Source organism: Xenopus tropicalis, chromosome 4, assembly GCF_000004195.4.
Source record: "Xenopus tropicalis strain Nigerian chromosome 4, UCB_Xtro_10.0, whole genome shotgun sequence".
NCBI classification, from domain to species: Eukaryota; Metazoa; Chordata; class Amphibia; order Anura; family Pipidae; genus Xenopus; species Xenopus tropicalis.
Genome location: NC_030680.2, coordinates 71,493,403 through 71,510,346, shown reverse-complemented (window position 1 = coordinate 71,510,346; position 16,944 = coordinate 71,493,403). Strand labels below are relative to the sequence as shown.

Here is a 16,944-nt window from a genome sequence, read left to right as displayed (position 1 = left end):
TTTAAAAAAAATGCCCCAGCTTTCCATTTCCATAGGAAATTCGGTGACATATCTGGGGGGTGAGGGTGGTTGCAGGCTTTGCGGAAGTGATGTCACATAACGTTGGTGTGTGCGACGTCACACGCATGAGGGGTGTATTTAGATCTGGTGCCTAGGGCAGCACTGGACCTAAATACACCCCTGCAAAATTGTTTATATATCGTTAATATTCTAAAAACATGCCATGAATAGTCCTACAAGTAAATCCTATGGCTTTATTTCTTTTTCTACATGGTCTAACACCAAAAAGTCTGGATTCATAATTTATATATATATAGTATGTGCCCTCTGGCAAGTAAATTCAGCTTTAACACAGATATTGTTTAATATTATTGTTTCAAGCAGTTTAGTAGAAACAAATGTTCTTTCAGTGAGTCTTTTTACAAAAGGTAAAATTGACAAGTGACGCCCAATAGTTGCGTGCTTGCCTAACAATGCTCTTGCACAGTGTTACAGGGCAGCTTTGCAATCCTTTCAAAAGATCAGGATGGAGATTTGTTTAATATACATTTAGAAATGACCCCTAATGCACATCATTAGCAACAAACCAGTATCTTAATATTGTTTTTAATATTGATTTTAAAAAGGTTCATCCCTTTAACAGCTTTGGAAAAGCAAAGGCAGAAAAAAAACAAATGCCTTAAACAGTGACAGATATCACTTCAGTCCATGGCACCTGGAAGAAATGTATGGGGGGAAGGTAGAAAAGGGTTGTAGTAACTGTTTTATTCCATTTGGATGTCCACTAACAACACCAACTAGCTCTGAAATATAAATCAAATAATGACAAAATTGCCAATGGTATAATAAAAGCCTTGCTGCTAGACTTTATTTGCCAGCAAAATTGTGCTATTTGTCACAACAGCAATTCGCAACCAAGCATTCTGTCATGCCACGTTATCAGCTGGGAGTGAGATTCCACTGAATTGGCTGGTAATTGCATCAGCTTGGAACGGTGCACACATTGCTCCAAGTAAAGCCTGCCATGTTTGCTGTGCACAAAACAATTGTTGAACTGCTATATAAAGGGCAGAAATTGACAATATAGAAATCATAACTGTACCTATTAGCTACTTCCTACTGTCAACAGAATTGCCTCAGTATATCAGGCAGGGGCAGAAGCACAAGATGAATGTAAGGCATCCTTAACCTTTTTTTAGGGGGTTCATCTTAAATTAGAATGAGCTCGACAGCCCAATATATTGGTTTATTTTGCTCTTTTGATGGTTATTTACTACTGTAGCAGAAAATTTCACTATTTCAAGGGGATCTGGAGGCCCACCTTAAACAGTATGGAAACCCATTTTTGGGTCCCAACTTATATAAGAATCCCTAAAGTAGGGTTTTATGTTGATTTCTGACACATCCTTTCAAGCAATTGTGTGACTGCATTGTCACTGTGTGTTTGTATGATAACAATTAAGGGAAGAAGAGGAGAAACCTGGTTAAATACTTAAAACAGCAAGTACTGTTGACAAATGAAACAGGAATCTTTGCAATACAAAGCCATACATTGACTGAGATATCTTCTACCCTGTGCTGTAAAAGAGGGGACACAGGAAAAGAGACAAGGAAGAGAAGAAAAAAGAATTACATTAGAAAGAGAAGGGAAGAGACAATATAAAGGTAGAAATGTAAAAAGAAAGGTAAATGGTCAATGGAAATCAGTTCACACAATATGAGAAAAAGTAGACAATTTGTCCAGAAGCTGTATTGTTTCAATATGTGTGCCCCAGGGACAAATCATTTTTACATGTTTTGCCAGAAGGGAAATCTTTTAACAATTTTTATTTGCAGTAAAACAGCACCACTTGGTATATTTTGTGCTGCAAGTTATTTTTGTCTGATCCAGAGACTAGTTTAAGAAGCAAGAACAATTTCTCAAACTTCTTTGCATATTTTACAAGGAGTCAATTACCAACATTCTCCAATAGACAGTGGCTGAGATTTGTTTTGTGGTGCTACTCTAATCATGTTTGCTAAGTGTATCATTACTAGAGTATAGTCAGTGTTGCTGCCAGAAAGAATGCGTTATCCTGAAACCTGTTATCTAGAAAGTTCTGAATTACGGAAAGGTAATTTCCCATAGACTCCATTTTAATCAAATAATCCAAAATTTTAATACATATTTCCTTTTTCTCTGTAATAATAAAACAGCACCTTGTACCTGATCCCAACTACGATATAATTAATCTTTATTGGAGCCAAAACAATCCCATTGGGTTTAATTAATGTTTAAGTGTTTTTTTTAGTAGACAAAGTATGAAGATCCAAATTAACAGAAAAACCCCTTATCCGCAAAACCCCAGGTCCCAAGCATTCTGGATAATAGTTCTTATACCTGTACTTTGATTTTTAAGTTAACGTTCAATAAACTCATGGCACCTCCATGTTAGTCTATTTAATAAGTGGAGATCTGTTACAGAGACAAAGGATTTACCCTCTGTCCCCTCCTGTATCAATAAGTAATATGTATGTTTGATCTATACAGCACTGCACTTTATAAATATGTTTTAATAATAATAATAATAATACTGTTGTGAATTAGAGAACAGAAAAGCAGGTTAGAAGGTATGCTGACCAAAGGAATAGTTTCTTTAAAATGGAAGAGATGATGACATGCCTGAGTAATATTATTACAGAATAAGGTGAGAATTTAGCTCAGGGTTTTGGAAGAAAAGAATATATTTGTTTTCATGGGCTCTGCTGTAGTGTAAAACAATTTATATTCAGTTCTTCTGTATGGAACAAGGAAAACGGCACAGCAAAGAAGCATTGTGTGACAAACACAAGTACCTTATATACTCAGTGGCCGATGTATTTGAAGTGAGTAAGCAGGTGTGACTAGAATGAGTAGTAAAAGCATAATAATAGAACTGAAAGGAGTGAGAGATGGCAGATGAAAGAACAGTAGGACAGTAGAGAGGAAACAACTGGTGAGAGAGAGAAATGGCAAGGTATGGGCTAAAGGAAGATGTTAAAGAAAATGTAATGAAACAAAAGTTCAAAGCAAACTAGCAACTATTTAATGTGACAGTCATGGCAGTTGTAACAGTTACAATGTAATAAGAAAACCTATTCACAAGATCAACCTAATTCAAAATGTTCTTATAAATGGTGTCACTGGTTTTGTGTCCTTTGACTAATATATTATTTATTAATTTCTTATTTTACCCACAATCCTATTCTCAAGCAATAGTGTCATAAAAGACAATTTATTCTGTCTTGGATAACATTGCTCTCATCTCAAATTTGTGTCTTGAATCCCTGTCATAAAGCAAAATCATACTGTGTCTTTTTGCCACCATGAAAGATACAGTCACTGCACCAGGAGAGAGAGAGTATAGAAGATGTATAGAATATCTGTCTCATATTGATTCTGATTCTTGGGAATTGGGACTGGTTGTGGCACTTAATTCCTTCATGAAATACTGAAGTCCAAAAGCCAGCAGGGAATGTGGCTTAACAGCCAAGGACTGCAAAATAAAAAAGACAAACAAAGCAAGAGTTGGAAAAAAACTCATCAAAATCTGTTCCTATCCTGTACAGGGACATACAATAAAACCATGTTTGTCAAAAATTAAGTAAATATTGTTTTAATCGTAGGGGTTGACAGACCCACAAGCTGGAATCGAAGCAAGAGAAGAGACCCACAGAAACGCAGCTCCTCTTTACTTTCTTTCCCCTAACTACTTTTGTTATTGTCAATAATCATGCTATGTAGAGGATCACAGGATTATCTGTCTCAGGGAACCGTTACAGGCCATACATGCCCAGATGGTCGGGCTACATGGTTGAAATCGCCCAAACTGCCGGACCAAATCGGAACATGTATGGACAGCATTACTGACCCTTCATGACTAATGTCACCCTGAGCAACTTCCTTGTAGTGACTAAAAGTTGTGTAAGGGCTCTGGCACACGGGGAGATTAGTCCCACCGGCGAACATGTAAGTCTCGCGAGTCTTTTTCGGCGATTTCCTGAAATCGCCCCGCCGCGTCTGCCATCCCGCCGGTGACTTACATGTTCACCGGTGGGATGGCAGGGGTAGGCAACTCGGGGAGATTAGTCGCCCGCGAACAGAGAGTTTTGCCGCGGACGACTAATCTCCCCATGTGCCAGAGCCCTAAAGACCGATATCAGCAGCTACAATCTGCCCGTGTATGGGGACCTTAATATCATTGGTACGATGCAATCAAGGTGAAACATAAACAAAGGCATAGTTAGCCCTATCGCTGTAAACAATAGTAACTAATCATATGTTTGTTTTTAGTGTTCTCACAGCACTAGTAAAAGCTAACTGCTGTGGATTACAGGCCGGAGCAAATTGTGCCTTTATTTGTACACTTAATTATTTTTAAATCCTCTGTATATTCTGCAGACCTGTGAATAGCAGTTAGTGTGCAGTTATATCAAACAGGTCAATATAACCCAAGTTGCATACTTTATTATATATCAGTGTGATGTTATCAAGTGAAATTAAACTTTCTGAATAGGTTGGAGGCTAAAAAACAAAAGTCATAAATCATTTGGAGGGCTGCATATGTCCAACTGGCCTCTAATTGGACAGCAACAGCTTACATAAAAAGAAAGAATTGGGCTTATTTACATCTGCAAGTGCAGCTACAGTTCATTCAGTTTCCCCACAATCAGTTGCATGTGAAACCAAGGTACCAAGGTACTTGCATCAAAATGCACTTCTCTATAGTTGCGCTCGGCACCATTCAATCCATAATTGCCTTCCATCTTGAATCAAGAGCTGCTGCGCCTATTGATGCAGGGAAACCCTGGAGCTACTGCCACCGCCTGACCAGGGCTAGGGGGAATAGCAACAACAAAAACAAATAATTATTATCGTCTAGGGTTGTTTTTGTTGTTGCTATTGCCCCTAGCCCTGGGTCCTGTCCTGACCAGGCAGTAGCTCGAGGGTTCCCTAAGCACCCTGCTTCAATTTTCACAATTCATTTGCACAGAAAGAACACAAGCACACCAAACGCCTGTTATGACACAAACTTTTGGTGCAGTTGTGTCTGATTTGCAACAAAGTGCAGTGTCCGTTTGTGACTATTTTGTGACTGCAAAGACACCAGAATTCTGCACAAGCGCTCATTGCACTTAGGGATGTACATGAGCCCTAATGTCTTGAAAAAAAAGCATGCCATTTACAGAGATAGCTGATGGATTTCCAAAAAAAAAAAAACATTTTCATGCATATTACCTCTGTGCATTACTTTTCCCTAAACCAAAACAGAATAAATCTTTGAATTTAAGGAAAGCTGACTGAAGGTCATTTTAATGTTTTTATATGCTAGGACACTTGCTGTACAATGTCCTTTATGGTGATGTGGAGAAAATTCTTGCCTCCCAGGAATACATTTGCCAATAGTATTTGAGTTCTAATCGCCCAAAGATGTCTTCATTATTAAGAAGACGTGCGGTAGCATTAACTTTGGCTGACAGTAACACTTTGTCGCTTTCACCATTGGGCTTTCAGCCACTAATGCTGCATTTGATTAGATTTTGCTTTCCTCAGCTCTGATTACCATCGCTTCTGCAGCTGGACGGTTTGTATGAAAGATGTTATTTGATTGTGCCGAGGCCACCAAACATTATAATTTCCATCTTCTATGCATTCACACTGTAACCCTGATTGCATAAAAATATATATCGTGAGCTTTGTGAATGTAGCAGACTAAGGCCAATCAACAAATCAAAATATCACTGATTGGATATTATTACTGGAATAAATTTCTTTTCAGAATGAAGGAAAGCTGTCAAATGTATCTACATCTTGAATGAGATTGTTTAGCATAATGTAAGACACAGTGCTGTTTTTCTGTAGAGCTTTTCTTTAAAAACATAGTCAAGATTCACAAAATTCAGGACGAGCAAGGAAGAAAATATTGGATTTTGAAGGACTGTTTTAAAGTCTCAGTTCTGCCTATCTGAGCTTCTGACAGATCTTTGACAATTGTGGTTAAAAAAAAAACACTAATCAACAGTTGCTGCCAGATAAAGAATGAAAGAGTCCCCCAAAAAGGTTTTTATTCATCAGTGTCAAGATTGCCCTTATACTAAAGTGTCCTGGCTGATCCTAATACATTGCCTTTGCTTTTGAAGGAGACATGATATTTGTAGCAAAACAATGGAGCAAGAGGAGTTTCACATGTGACAGCCAGAATGAATTCCAGGAAGAACTGATAAGAAACACATTGTTAAAGGCTGTGCTTTAAATAGTGATACAGTTATTCAATTCCTTTTTTTCTTATAAAAAGAGCGATCTCAAAAGTAGTTTTATGAAAAATGCAATACATATACAAAGAGAAAGGGTGAGATAGATAGACAGAAAGACAGGTAGATAGATATAGATAGATAGATAGATAGATAGATAGATAGATAGATGATAGATACATTATAGAGAAAGAGATATAGATAGATGATAGATAGATGATAGATAGATAGATAGATAGATTACTTTATGAGTAATAGGCTTCAGTCTGAACAATGAAACATTGATGATCTTGAAAGAGTTCAAAGAAGACAACTAAGTTAATTAAAGCATTTGTAAAATGAAATAACTCTTGGCAAATTAGGTTTGTTTTTATTAGAAAAAAGGCACCTTCAAGTGGATATGATTACTCTTAACAAATGCATCCAAGGTCAATAGGGATAATTTTCAAGGGAGTGTTTTTATAATGTTGGTGATACAAGACTATCCAACTTTAAAGGGGAGATCTAAAAGGGAAGTGCTCTGCAACAGGATAAATCATCAGAGCCAGATCTGTACATTTCTATTCTACCACCTAGATCCTAGAACATGACAAAAGGGATGGATACACCACATATACACCACATTTAATTTTGTAGATAAGAAGATGTGGTACTGCAAACCTGTTTTTCAATTGCATTTACAATTTAATGAATAGACTTCCAAAAAATATGATATATTTTGTTTCAACAGAATAATTGGCCTGAAAAGAAATAAGATTGTCTGAATAGTTGGGTCGATGTTATTATGAACCTGGCTCTCCCCTTTACATGTGTGGTTGAAAAGATGATTTAGCTGTGATTGATATAAGGGCACTTTACTTGCACCTGTGATTCAGTGAGTATGCCAGGACCTCTGAGAAAAAAACATTTAGAGAAAAATAATGAAACAACCTGCTTTGAACAGAGATGCTTTAGTCCTTCGTTGTGCTATGCCTTGCTTGTGCTTTAGGTCTTCAAACAGTTCCACATGTATGTTGGTTTGAATGTGATGTCGCTGGTATGACACTAGATCAAGTCAAATATTCTGACAAAAAAAGCTTGGTTCTGGCACATCACCAACTCTCTTTCTGGCAGTGCTAAAACAGCTTGCAAGAAAGACAAGTCATAACATCTTATAGTGTGGTCATTTTTCAACTGTAGAAATATGTACATTTAGTGGCACTAATGGTTTACTAAATTACACTTGGTCCAAGTCTGCCATGGGTGATTTGGTAAACCACTCGTGTTAACAGTATTTATAATAACTGACTGTCTACTCAAGGTAGATGGGTAAACAATTTCTCCCATCTGATCCATTTTATAAAATGTGACTTCTCATATGCTACAGGACATGAAAACACTCTTAGTGGCGTATTTATTATGCTGTGTAAAACTAATTTGCCGAAAAAACAGAGTAAAAAGCTGTGTAAAATAAATGAAAAAGATCGCCGTCTGAATGCCGGATATTATGCCGTTATTTTCCATAAGTTCCGGTGGAAGAAAAAACGCGTAAAAAATTACGCAGATTTTACGCCATTTTTACACGGCGAAGCCTGGCAATGTGTGGCAAATTTTCTTGCCGTTTTTTACACAGCATAATAAATATGCCCCTAAGTGTAAAATAATGACTAATAAAACATATGCAATTTAAAATTACACCCTATCAAACCACAGGCCTGGACTAGCAATCTGTAGATACTGATATATTTTTCAGCACTGGCTACTATTAGAAAATGTTTATAAATACATATTTAGAAGGTGTATACTGGGGTATCCAATATGAATAATCATATAAGGTGACGTGGGTGGAGTCTCCAAAGAGCATTGTGTAAATTGCAAGACTCTGTCACTAATTTATTAAGCTGTTTATTATTTTTTCCATTATATATCATTATAGATAATTTTTAAGCAAATTTTACAATACGTACCAAATAAGGCACAATGCAGTATTGTAATAACAAATTTGTTAAATGGCAAATTAGCTTTTTGTTGATGTAGGCAGAGCATTTGCTGTCTGCATTCATTTTTTTGTTTTCTGTGGCCATTTTGTTCTCCAGTCTGTAATGTAAAATACTCTCCAGCTGACCAAAGCTGATTGATGCTAAGGCTAGGTTGCTAGGATTCCACTGAGCAGATACCTCATTAAAGGGATATTAGTTTTTGTTTTATTCAATCTGGTAATTTATATATTTTCTTTAATATATTCTAGGGGAAAGAATATATTTGAAGAAGGAGTGTTTACCCAGGCAGTAACCTAGTTGTCTGTGAACATAGCATCTAGATCTCTCTTATCTGAATTCTTCTACTATCGATTACTTTCTGGTCAGTCTGTGATGAATTGATAAGCATGCTGAGGGGTCTGATTTTATTACTGTCCAGAACTATGGAGGCAATAAAATTTTACCATGGATTTTAAAAGACAGTTTTCTCAACAGAATGCAAAATCTTTTATCATATATAAGTACACTGTATTTATAGTTTATTGGCTGCAATATCATTTTTTAAAAATGAAGGAACATAGTAAGTTAGGTTGAAAAAAGACATACGTCCAGCAAGTTCAACCATAATGCCTATATATAACCTACCTAACTACAAAAATGGCAATCGGACCAGTCCCTGGGGCAACTGGTACTAAGAGCTATCTCCCATAACCCTGTATTCCCTCACTTGCTAAGAATCCATCCAGCCCCTTTTTGAAGCTATATAATGTATCTAATGTACCAGTACTACTGGTTCAGGGAGAGAATTTCACAACATCATAGGGTTGTGAACTTAAGGCTTATTTATCAACACTCATATTTTTTCTGCAGTTCAAATTTCTTTACATTAAAAAACATGAAATTAAATAATGATTTAAAAAAAATGAAATTCTAAATTTATTGAGCAAAAAAAAATGTGAAAAACAGAATCGTGTGAGGTCATGTCGAAGTCATTGGGAGCTATCCTAGTAAAAATTTCAACTATTCAGTCAATTCGAGCTTCTAAATTTTTTTAATTTTTTTGAGCTTTGAAAATTGAAAATTTTGAAAACCATTGAAAATTTTTGAAAACCCTTGAAAATTATGAATTTGAAGTGTTCACTTTTAACACTTTTATTGAACCACAATATTCCCCTTTGTACACAACCACATTAAAGTTTAGTAGCAATTAATATATAGGCTATCCATTTTAAGCTGGTTACAAGTTATATATCTGATAACTTACCAGTAGATGTTGGACAACTGGAAAATTAATACTAACCTATGCAGGAGACAATAGCTATTTTTTTTTTTACCTTTTTGCATACAAAAAGTGTATTTTACACTTTATATAAACTATATTACCCCATCAGTTGTCATCTTGTTAACTATTGTGTATTCTTAGTTTAAGCATTGTTCCTATTATCTTTGTGCTTATGAATTAATTATTTGTAGCAGCGTGTATTTGTTAGATGCTGGTTATGAATATTGTACTAATGTACTTAGAAAGAAAAGGATAGGCGGCTGTGTCAAGTCTTACCTACCCTCATATTCTGTTGATTATCTGTTGTAATAAGAGTATTGTACTTGGAAACCTCTAATACTGTGTTTGATCTTTTTTTTTTTACATATTTTAATTTTTTCTAGCATGAACCAAACACAAGTAGTAATGGATAATAAAATTATAAAGAACAATTGCATTATTTTCAACCTAACTACCTCCCCTCCTCCAGTAAATGAGAAACATGCACCTCCCGTCTCGCATTTGAGGATTACAGATACAAAAGGTGTTCATATTACAAGGAGCTTGCTTTGGGAGGGAAATTTGTTTAATTACCTTTTCCTCTTAATACAATTGCTCTGCAGAATCCAAAAAGTGCCATAATGTCATTATTTAAAATTAAAGTGGTTTCTGTTTTTTAGTATAGCAAATAAAAAAATATATATTTTATGTTAGCTAATAGGCAGTATGCATTTTTAACACAAGCCCAACTTATTGGTCTCATGTCGAACAGAGGGGTATTATTGTCATAGTAAGTGAAATTTCTGGTTTTATCTGCAGTCATAATTATCACCTTGTAACCTTACTGGTGGTAAAATAGGTAATAAAAAGATGTAGTAAAATTTAGCATTTTAATTTTCTGAATATTATTTTTCCTTGCAAAAGCTTTATACCTACAATAAAAATTAATGAGCGCCCACAATGCAGCCCCCACCAGGTGAGCATCAAGGTCTTCTCCAGAAAGAATAGCTTGTTTATCATTAGAGGTGCTCCTTAAAAAAGATTCTATTGGCATCACACTAACTAGATTGCTCTTTGAATTACAGCTGATGTAAGCGCTTTGTTCAGAGGCTGTTAGTTAATTGCTTATATTACTTTCATAGTATGCGTTATTATATGCCATTTTCAAAAGAAAAGGTTGTCTTTGATTATTTGTTCCTTTTTATTCAGTCTTAAAAAAAAAAAAAACAACAGTGACTACAAAGAACTGGAATCTTTTATTGTAATCTTTTATTTCAAGTATATTGTAACATACTGAGGTGTGTGTGTGTGTAAATGTTATCAAATCTTAAGAGAACTAAGAAATATTTTAGGAACAGAGTACTTTATTTGCAGGAGCTATAGAAAGTAAACTTAATTGTCCTGAACTGTTTTTGTTGTATTTGGATACCGTTTTCCAGTCTTTTGATAAGAAACATAAGGCCAGAGTTGCACAATTGACGGATAGCAATGAGTGAAATAAGTGCATTTTACTTCACAGATAATTTAGCAAAATTGCCCAAAAATGTTAAAGACTGCATAATGTCACCAAAATGCATTGGAGTTAATGAAAAGGCAAATATACACTGCTATTAAGGCATTACTCTGCAATAGTATATACATTGCCTTCTTCGTCTTTGCTATAGAAGCTCCATTCCACTAGGCTACAAAAAAAAAAAACTCTTACGCTGGCAATTTTTTCCAAATATGGCACCCGGACAGGTCCTTAAACAGGGGGAAGAAGAGAATAATTATGACTTCTGGCACTAGAGACCTTTTGTTTTTCAGCGAAAGAGAACGTATGGCAAAATTTTGATTTGTTGTTTTTTATAAATCCCAGTTTTGGGTGTTACAGTTATATTAAGGTAATTCATATGTAATTCATCTATTTGTCATCACTTACCATATGAACAAGCTTAGCCAATAAAACAAGGAAAAGTAACAGTAAAAGACCTTAACTAAATGAAGCAGGCTGAAATGGTTAGCAGAATTAACATTGCATAGTTATAATAAAAACTCTGATTCTTATTAACTATTCTTTGCCAAAAAAGCCCTTCATCCATTTTGTTTTGTACAATATATCATACTAATATCCACATATACATAATAGCATGGGAATATGCATTTGCATTTATTCTATATTTGTAACTAATATTTACATAAACAATAAACTCCATGATTGTTCTGCATGTGTAGAGGCGGCCTAGGATACAATTGTTATAAATATGTGCTTAAAGACAGCGATAAAACAAGGCTGGTTTTAGTTTTTAGGTAGAAGGAGGGTATTATGGTACCCTCATGTATTTATGAAGCAGAAACATATTCCACAGTGATAATAGAAGGGTAGAAACAGTTTTATGACTACAGAAGAAATTTGGTTTGTGAAAAAAAAATATTGCACCTTTTATAAGGGCAAAAATAAAAAATGTTGTTTTCATACCAGTACTGTCATTATAAAAATGTAAAAGAGATTACTAGTAAATATTTGTGTGAGTGCTTCCTAACATAAAATATTGGCAAATTGTCACGTATAGTGATGAGCAAATCTGTCCCGTTTCACTTCACCGGAAATTTTTAAAGATTTGCGAAACAGCAAAAAATTGGCAAAAATGTAGTTTTAAAAATAATACGTGCAAGTCAATTTTTTGTCACTGCAAATTTTTACCAGGCGAATTTTGATGCCAGTTTCAAGAAACAATCCGCCAATGGCGAAACACGGAAATTCGCAGCAAATCCATGCCTGGCGAATAATTTCGCCCATCACTAGTCATGCATCTAGCCAGTAGACCATGTCTGTTTGCAGTCACCAGTATCCTAAAGATCAAAATAAAGTACTTTTAACATGTATGTTTTTTGAATGCTGATGTGACTCAAGCTACTAAATGTAATAATAGATTTATCTGATCAGTAGAGACACCATTTCTCTTTAATGTAATTGATTGCACTGATAAAAGATATTTACTGTACAATGTATACTACTAATCACCTCAAACTAGGGAACAATGAGCAGACCAGTAACAAAATCTTATCAGATGGTTTGACTCGTGCCCTAAGGGCTGTGGCAGACGGGGAGACTAGTCGCCCGCGACAAATTTCCCTTGTCGCGGGCGACTAATCTCAGCGAAATACCATCCCACCGGCGAGTATGTAAATCACCGGTGGGATGGCATACGCGGCGCCGTGATTTCCCTGAAATCACGGAAGTTGCCTTGAGACGAAACTTCTGCGATTTCGGGGAAATCCCTGCGCGGCATATGCCATCCCACCGGTGATTTACATACTCATCGGTTGGATGGTATTTCGGGGAGATTAGTCACCCGCGACAAGGGAGATTTGTCGCGGGCGACTAGTCTCCCCGTGTGCCACAGCCCTTAGGGCCAAACCATCTGATAAGATTTTGATAGTGTACAGCCAGGTTACGAATCCCCGTGGCACAGCAACCAAATCACAATTCAATTTACATCACCAGTTAGAAATATTTGTGCTTAACTGGATGCAAGATTTGGCTTCATGTATGTCCACAAATAAAATCTATGTGCGTTTGACTATTTTTGAACAAATTAAGAGGAGCATACTGTATTTAAGTGTGACTTTGTGCTCACCACAAGGAGATTCCATTAATCTGTATTGATTTGCATGGGATTTTTATGGGAATATGTATGAAAAAGTGAACTCTCCCTTTCTTCCTTTGATAAATGTCACTAAAAATCCAATGCAAATTAATAGAGAGCAACAGGATGCCCCTTTGGCCAGCTGTAAAAAGCTCTATTTTACTTTTTGATAAATATTCCTCCTTCCTATGTAGCTACCTACTTAGTATACCCAATGTACTGATTCACTGGACTTGGACCTTACAGTGCTGAACTGATTTCACAGTGGCAAAATACAAGCAGCACTAATTCAGCATATTGAGGCATTAGTCATTTATATGAGAACACCATTAAACATTGACATTCTGTACTATTGGATTGTATCTGAATTATTTTATCTGACTGCATCTAGTATTTTACCATAATCATTGTATAACAAAAAAAGGGATTAGAGAAAGCTCAGAATAAATCTTTCTTTGATCAGAATTGTAAATCTATTTACTTATTGGTTTACAATTTTTAACAGTATGAACAACTGTCTAAGTGTGCCTTTTGCCTTTTCTGTTTGCTTAAGGTTATGCTCTGATTTTAGAAGAAGAAAGTCAGTTTTGTAGACACACTGACATTTAAGAGCTGAACTTGTATTTGCGTGTGCAGGAAATAGCATTGGTGGATACAGATCTTGCACACAGATTTGCGTAATAAGGATCCATACAGTGCATTGCTAGAAAAACGCTATGAAATATACATTCTACAACCTGCACTAGGTTACTCTTATCTTTGTATTTTTAAATTGCCATTGCAATTTAACTGGTACACTCACTACCCTCCATCATGCATTCTTTCTGTCCTTGCTTTTTGTGGACAGCAAAACCACACTCCTTGACACTTCTTCCTGCTGCCCTAATCTGTCACTCATTGCTCCCTGCTGCCTTTTCTCTGCTGCACTTGCCTGTTGTTTATTTTTGCTGCCTTTGCCATTATACCATAAAAATGTAATATACTGTATCTTAATGTCGTACATAGCATATATCAGCATTGCCAGACAAATTCAACAAATAAATTAACAACCAAACGGATAGCAAAATGCTGGTTCAAGTTAATCTGCAGGCCCGGATTTGTGGCCAGGCCACAAAGGCCTCAGGGCACCCCAATCAGAAATCCAGCCCTGTTAATCTGTAAATAGTTGTAAGTACCAACTTGATATGCAGTTAGAGAATGCATAGAGAATGGATTGATTTGAAAGAACCGTATACTAAAGTATCTACTGTGATTTGTTATTTGGAGCGATTCCACTGGTCCAACTGTCAATCATATCATGGAGTATAATATGATTAGGTATGCAAGTAGGGTGATATATGGCATATATCAGAGAACTAAGAAGAGATAAAGCAAGCTGTAAACTCCTCACAAAGAACAAACATTGCCTACACTGTGCAAACAAAATGAACTTCATCCGCAGAGTGTACTAGAAGCATTTTGCTTGTTGGTTAGATTTATAGCTGTAAACTAACACTGCCATAAATATGATAGGATTGCTCCTGTGCTGTGTTGGTTCATTTATTATTTCCTGATAACGGCTCTTGGAAGCAATTACCCGGGAAATGGTTAACATAACATATTGACAGTTTTTGTGAACTATTAACAGGTACATAACAGTGCATACTTATTTCAAGTGTCAGAAGACCTTACCCCCAATCTAAAGGGGTAGCACTGTTTGCTATTCTATGATTTTCTCTTCAACATCCTGTTGTGTCAAACACAGAACGAAGGCATTATCAGAGCAGCAATACCTGGTTTATTCTATAGTTCAGCAACAGTAGTAGCACTGGAATACTAGTGTACAAATAGCATGTGACTGTATTGTAGATTAATAATGCAGAAATTTACTCAAAATCATAACTAGTTAATTGTATTCTTGTATTTTTCAGGAACAGGACCCATTTTTGCCAATGACCCAGCCCTTTACATGTTCTTGTTGATATTTCATCAGCTTGTATACTTACTATTGAACCACTGATGGACCACTTGTTGAGTCATTCCTGAATCAACCAAACAACCGTAGGATCCTATAAAAACCCCTTAATGACAGCTGCAAATAAAAAGAAGGACTGGAAAAGACTGAAAGAAGCATGGCAAACACTTCATGGTGAAGAATTTAAACAAAATAATATTTTTGGAGAACTTACACAAAAATGAAACAACCCAAAATAAATGCATCTAGTTTCCAAAAAGTCTGGTTAAAGCCTTGCTATGTGCATGGCATTTATGATTTCTAAAATGTAATTTATCAGGCATTTCTTTCCAAAATTTCCTTGTTATTCTTTTTGCACGAACTGTTGAGCAGTTATTTTTATGACAATATGTAAATTTATTGCGTTTAAAGACCTTCTAAGGAAGGTAATATTTTTAAGTAGAATGTGTTTAAATGTTTTGGGTTTCTTCTTCCTGTTATTTTTTTATTAAATTATTTCTTTTCAGGTTTTTTTTTGTTTGTTTTTTTAATTCCAAGGCACACGTTACCATCATTATTAATCACGTCAATAATATTTATTTTTCAATAAAGATTGGAAACAAGGTAAGACAATTTGTTTATAAAACTGTATTGTATAATGCTGAAAAACAGTTGAATAAAATGAATTTTGAAATAAAGCTTCTTTACTTGTTCTTTCAATAGCAAACTATAGGTAGAAGTAAGTCACATTTGTGTATCTCTATGGTTTGTTTCTGGTTGCTCTATATTGCAGTTATTACTGGGTGTTTTTTTTATACCCAAGAATAGATTTATTTTATCTAAGAAATGTTTAGGGTAGACATACAATTGTATCTTAGTCCATGATGTTCTGCACAATCCCATTTAGTTGTAGTATATACAATGCATGCCCTGAATTCCAGAGAGATTCTTCAGAGATTCATAGACAAACATATCAAAGTATCACTCAAGCACATTGCAGTTTTCTTCACTTCCATTGTGGAAGGTCTATTAGAAGGCAAAACAAACATGCTGAACATATGCTGCTATACTTCAAAAGGGTTATGGGTATTTTTTTTTAACATCTTCCACATTGTGAACTACATTTTACATGTTCAGATTTATACACTGGGAAGTGACCAGATTTATGAATGCTGCAACACTGAGGTATACAAATGCCTGCATCATAGACTGTAAATCCTTATGGCTAGTGCAGAACAGTTTGTGAAAAATATAACTGTTTTCTATTGCTATCCAATCAGCTCCAGAGCTACATAAATGGAATTAAATTAACACCACAAAGCTATTAATTTTAAAAAAGCTGTCTTTTAAACAAATTATATTGTTTTTTGTAATTTGTTTTGTGACGGCAATAAAAGCACAAACAAATTCATTAGCCTTTTTCAGAAAAATGCTTTCTGCCTTTCTACCTATTACAGGGAAACATTTTATTTATTTTATTATCACCCATTCTCACAAAGCTGTATGGTATGGGAAATGAGGTAGAAAATAAAGCACAGTAGCACAGCAAAAAAAAAAAAAAAAAAAAAAAGGTTTACCTCTGTCATCAATACTAAAGCAAGTACTAAAGGGATACTGTCCTCACAAATGTATTCCCTTCAAGTATTATATTTTTTCACATTTATATTGTTCTTTCATATTCAGGCTAAAGTCAATCAGATAGATATTTGGACTGCCACTGCCTTCAGGTGAAAACGGCACCAGTCAAAACACTACCCTCCAACTGCCACTGCCTCTCATAGTAATCTATAGCATTGGTTCTCAACCTTTCTAATGCCGCGACCCTTTAATACAGTTCCTCATGTTGTGGTGACCCCCAACCATAAAATTATTCCTAAATATGTGTTTTCCGAT

General features: G+C 35.5%; 1 protein-coding gene across 2 annotated transcripts in view; it reads left to right on the top strand.

The window, feature by feature from the left end:
- vstm2b (V-set and transmembrane domain containing 2B) overlaps positions 1 to 15,749 on the top strand; it is a 58,477-nt gene extending 42,728 nt beyond the window's left edge. For both annotated transcript variants that reach the window (XM_012961411.3, NM_001079321.1), the window contains 1 exon segment: positions 15,029 to 15,749. In XM_012961411.3, coding sequence (XP_012816865.1) covers positions 15,029 to 15,117 — 89 coding nt within the window. In that variant the 3' untranslated portion in view covers positions 15,118 to 15,749.
- The last annotated feature ends 1,195 nt before the right edge of the window (positions 15,750 to 16,944 follow it).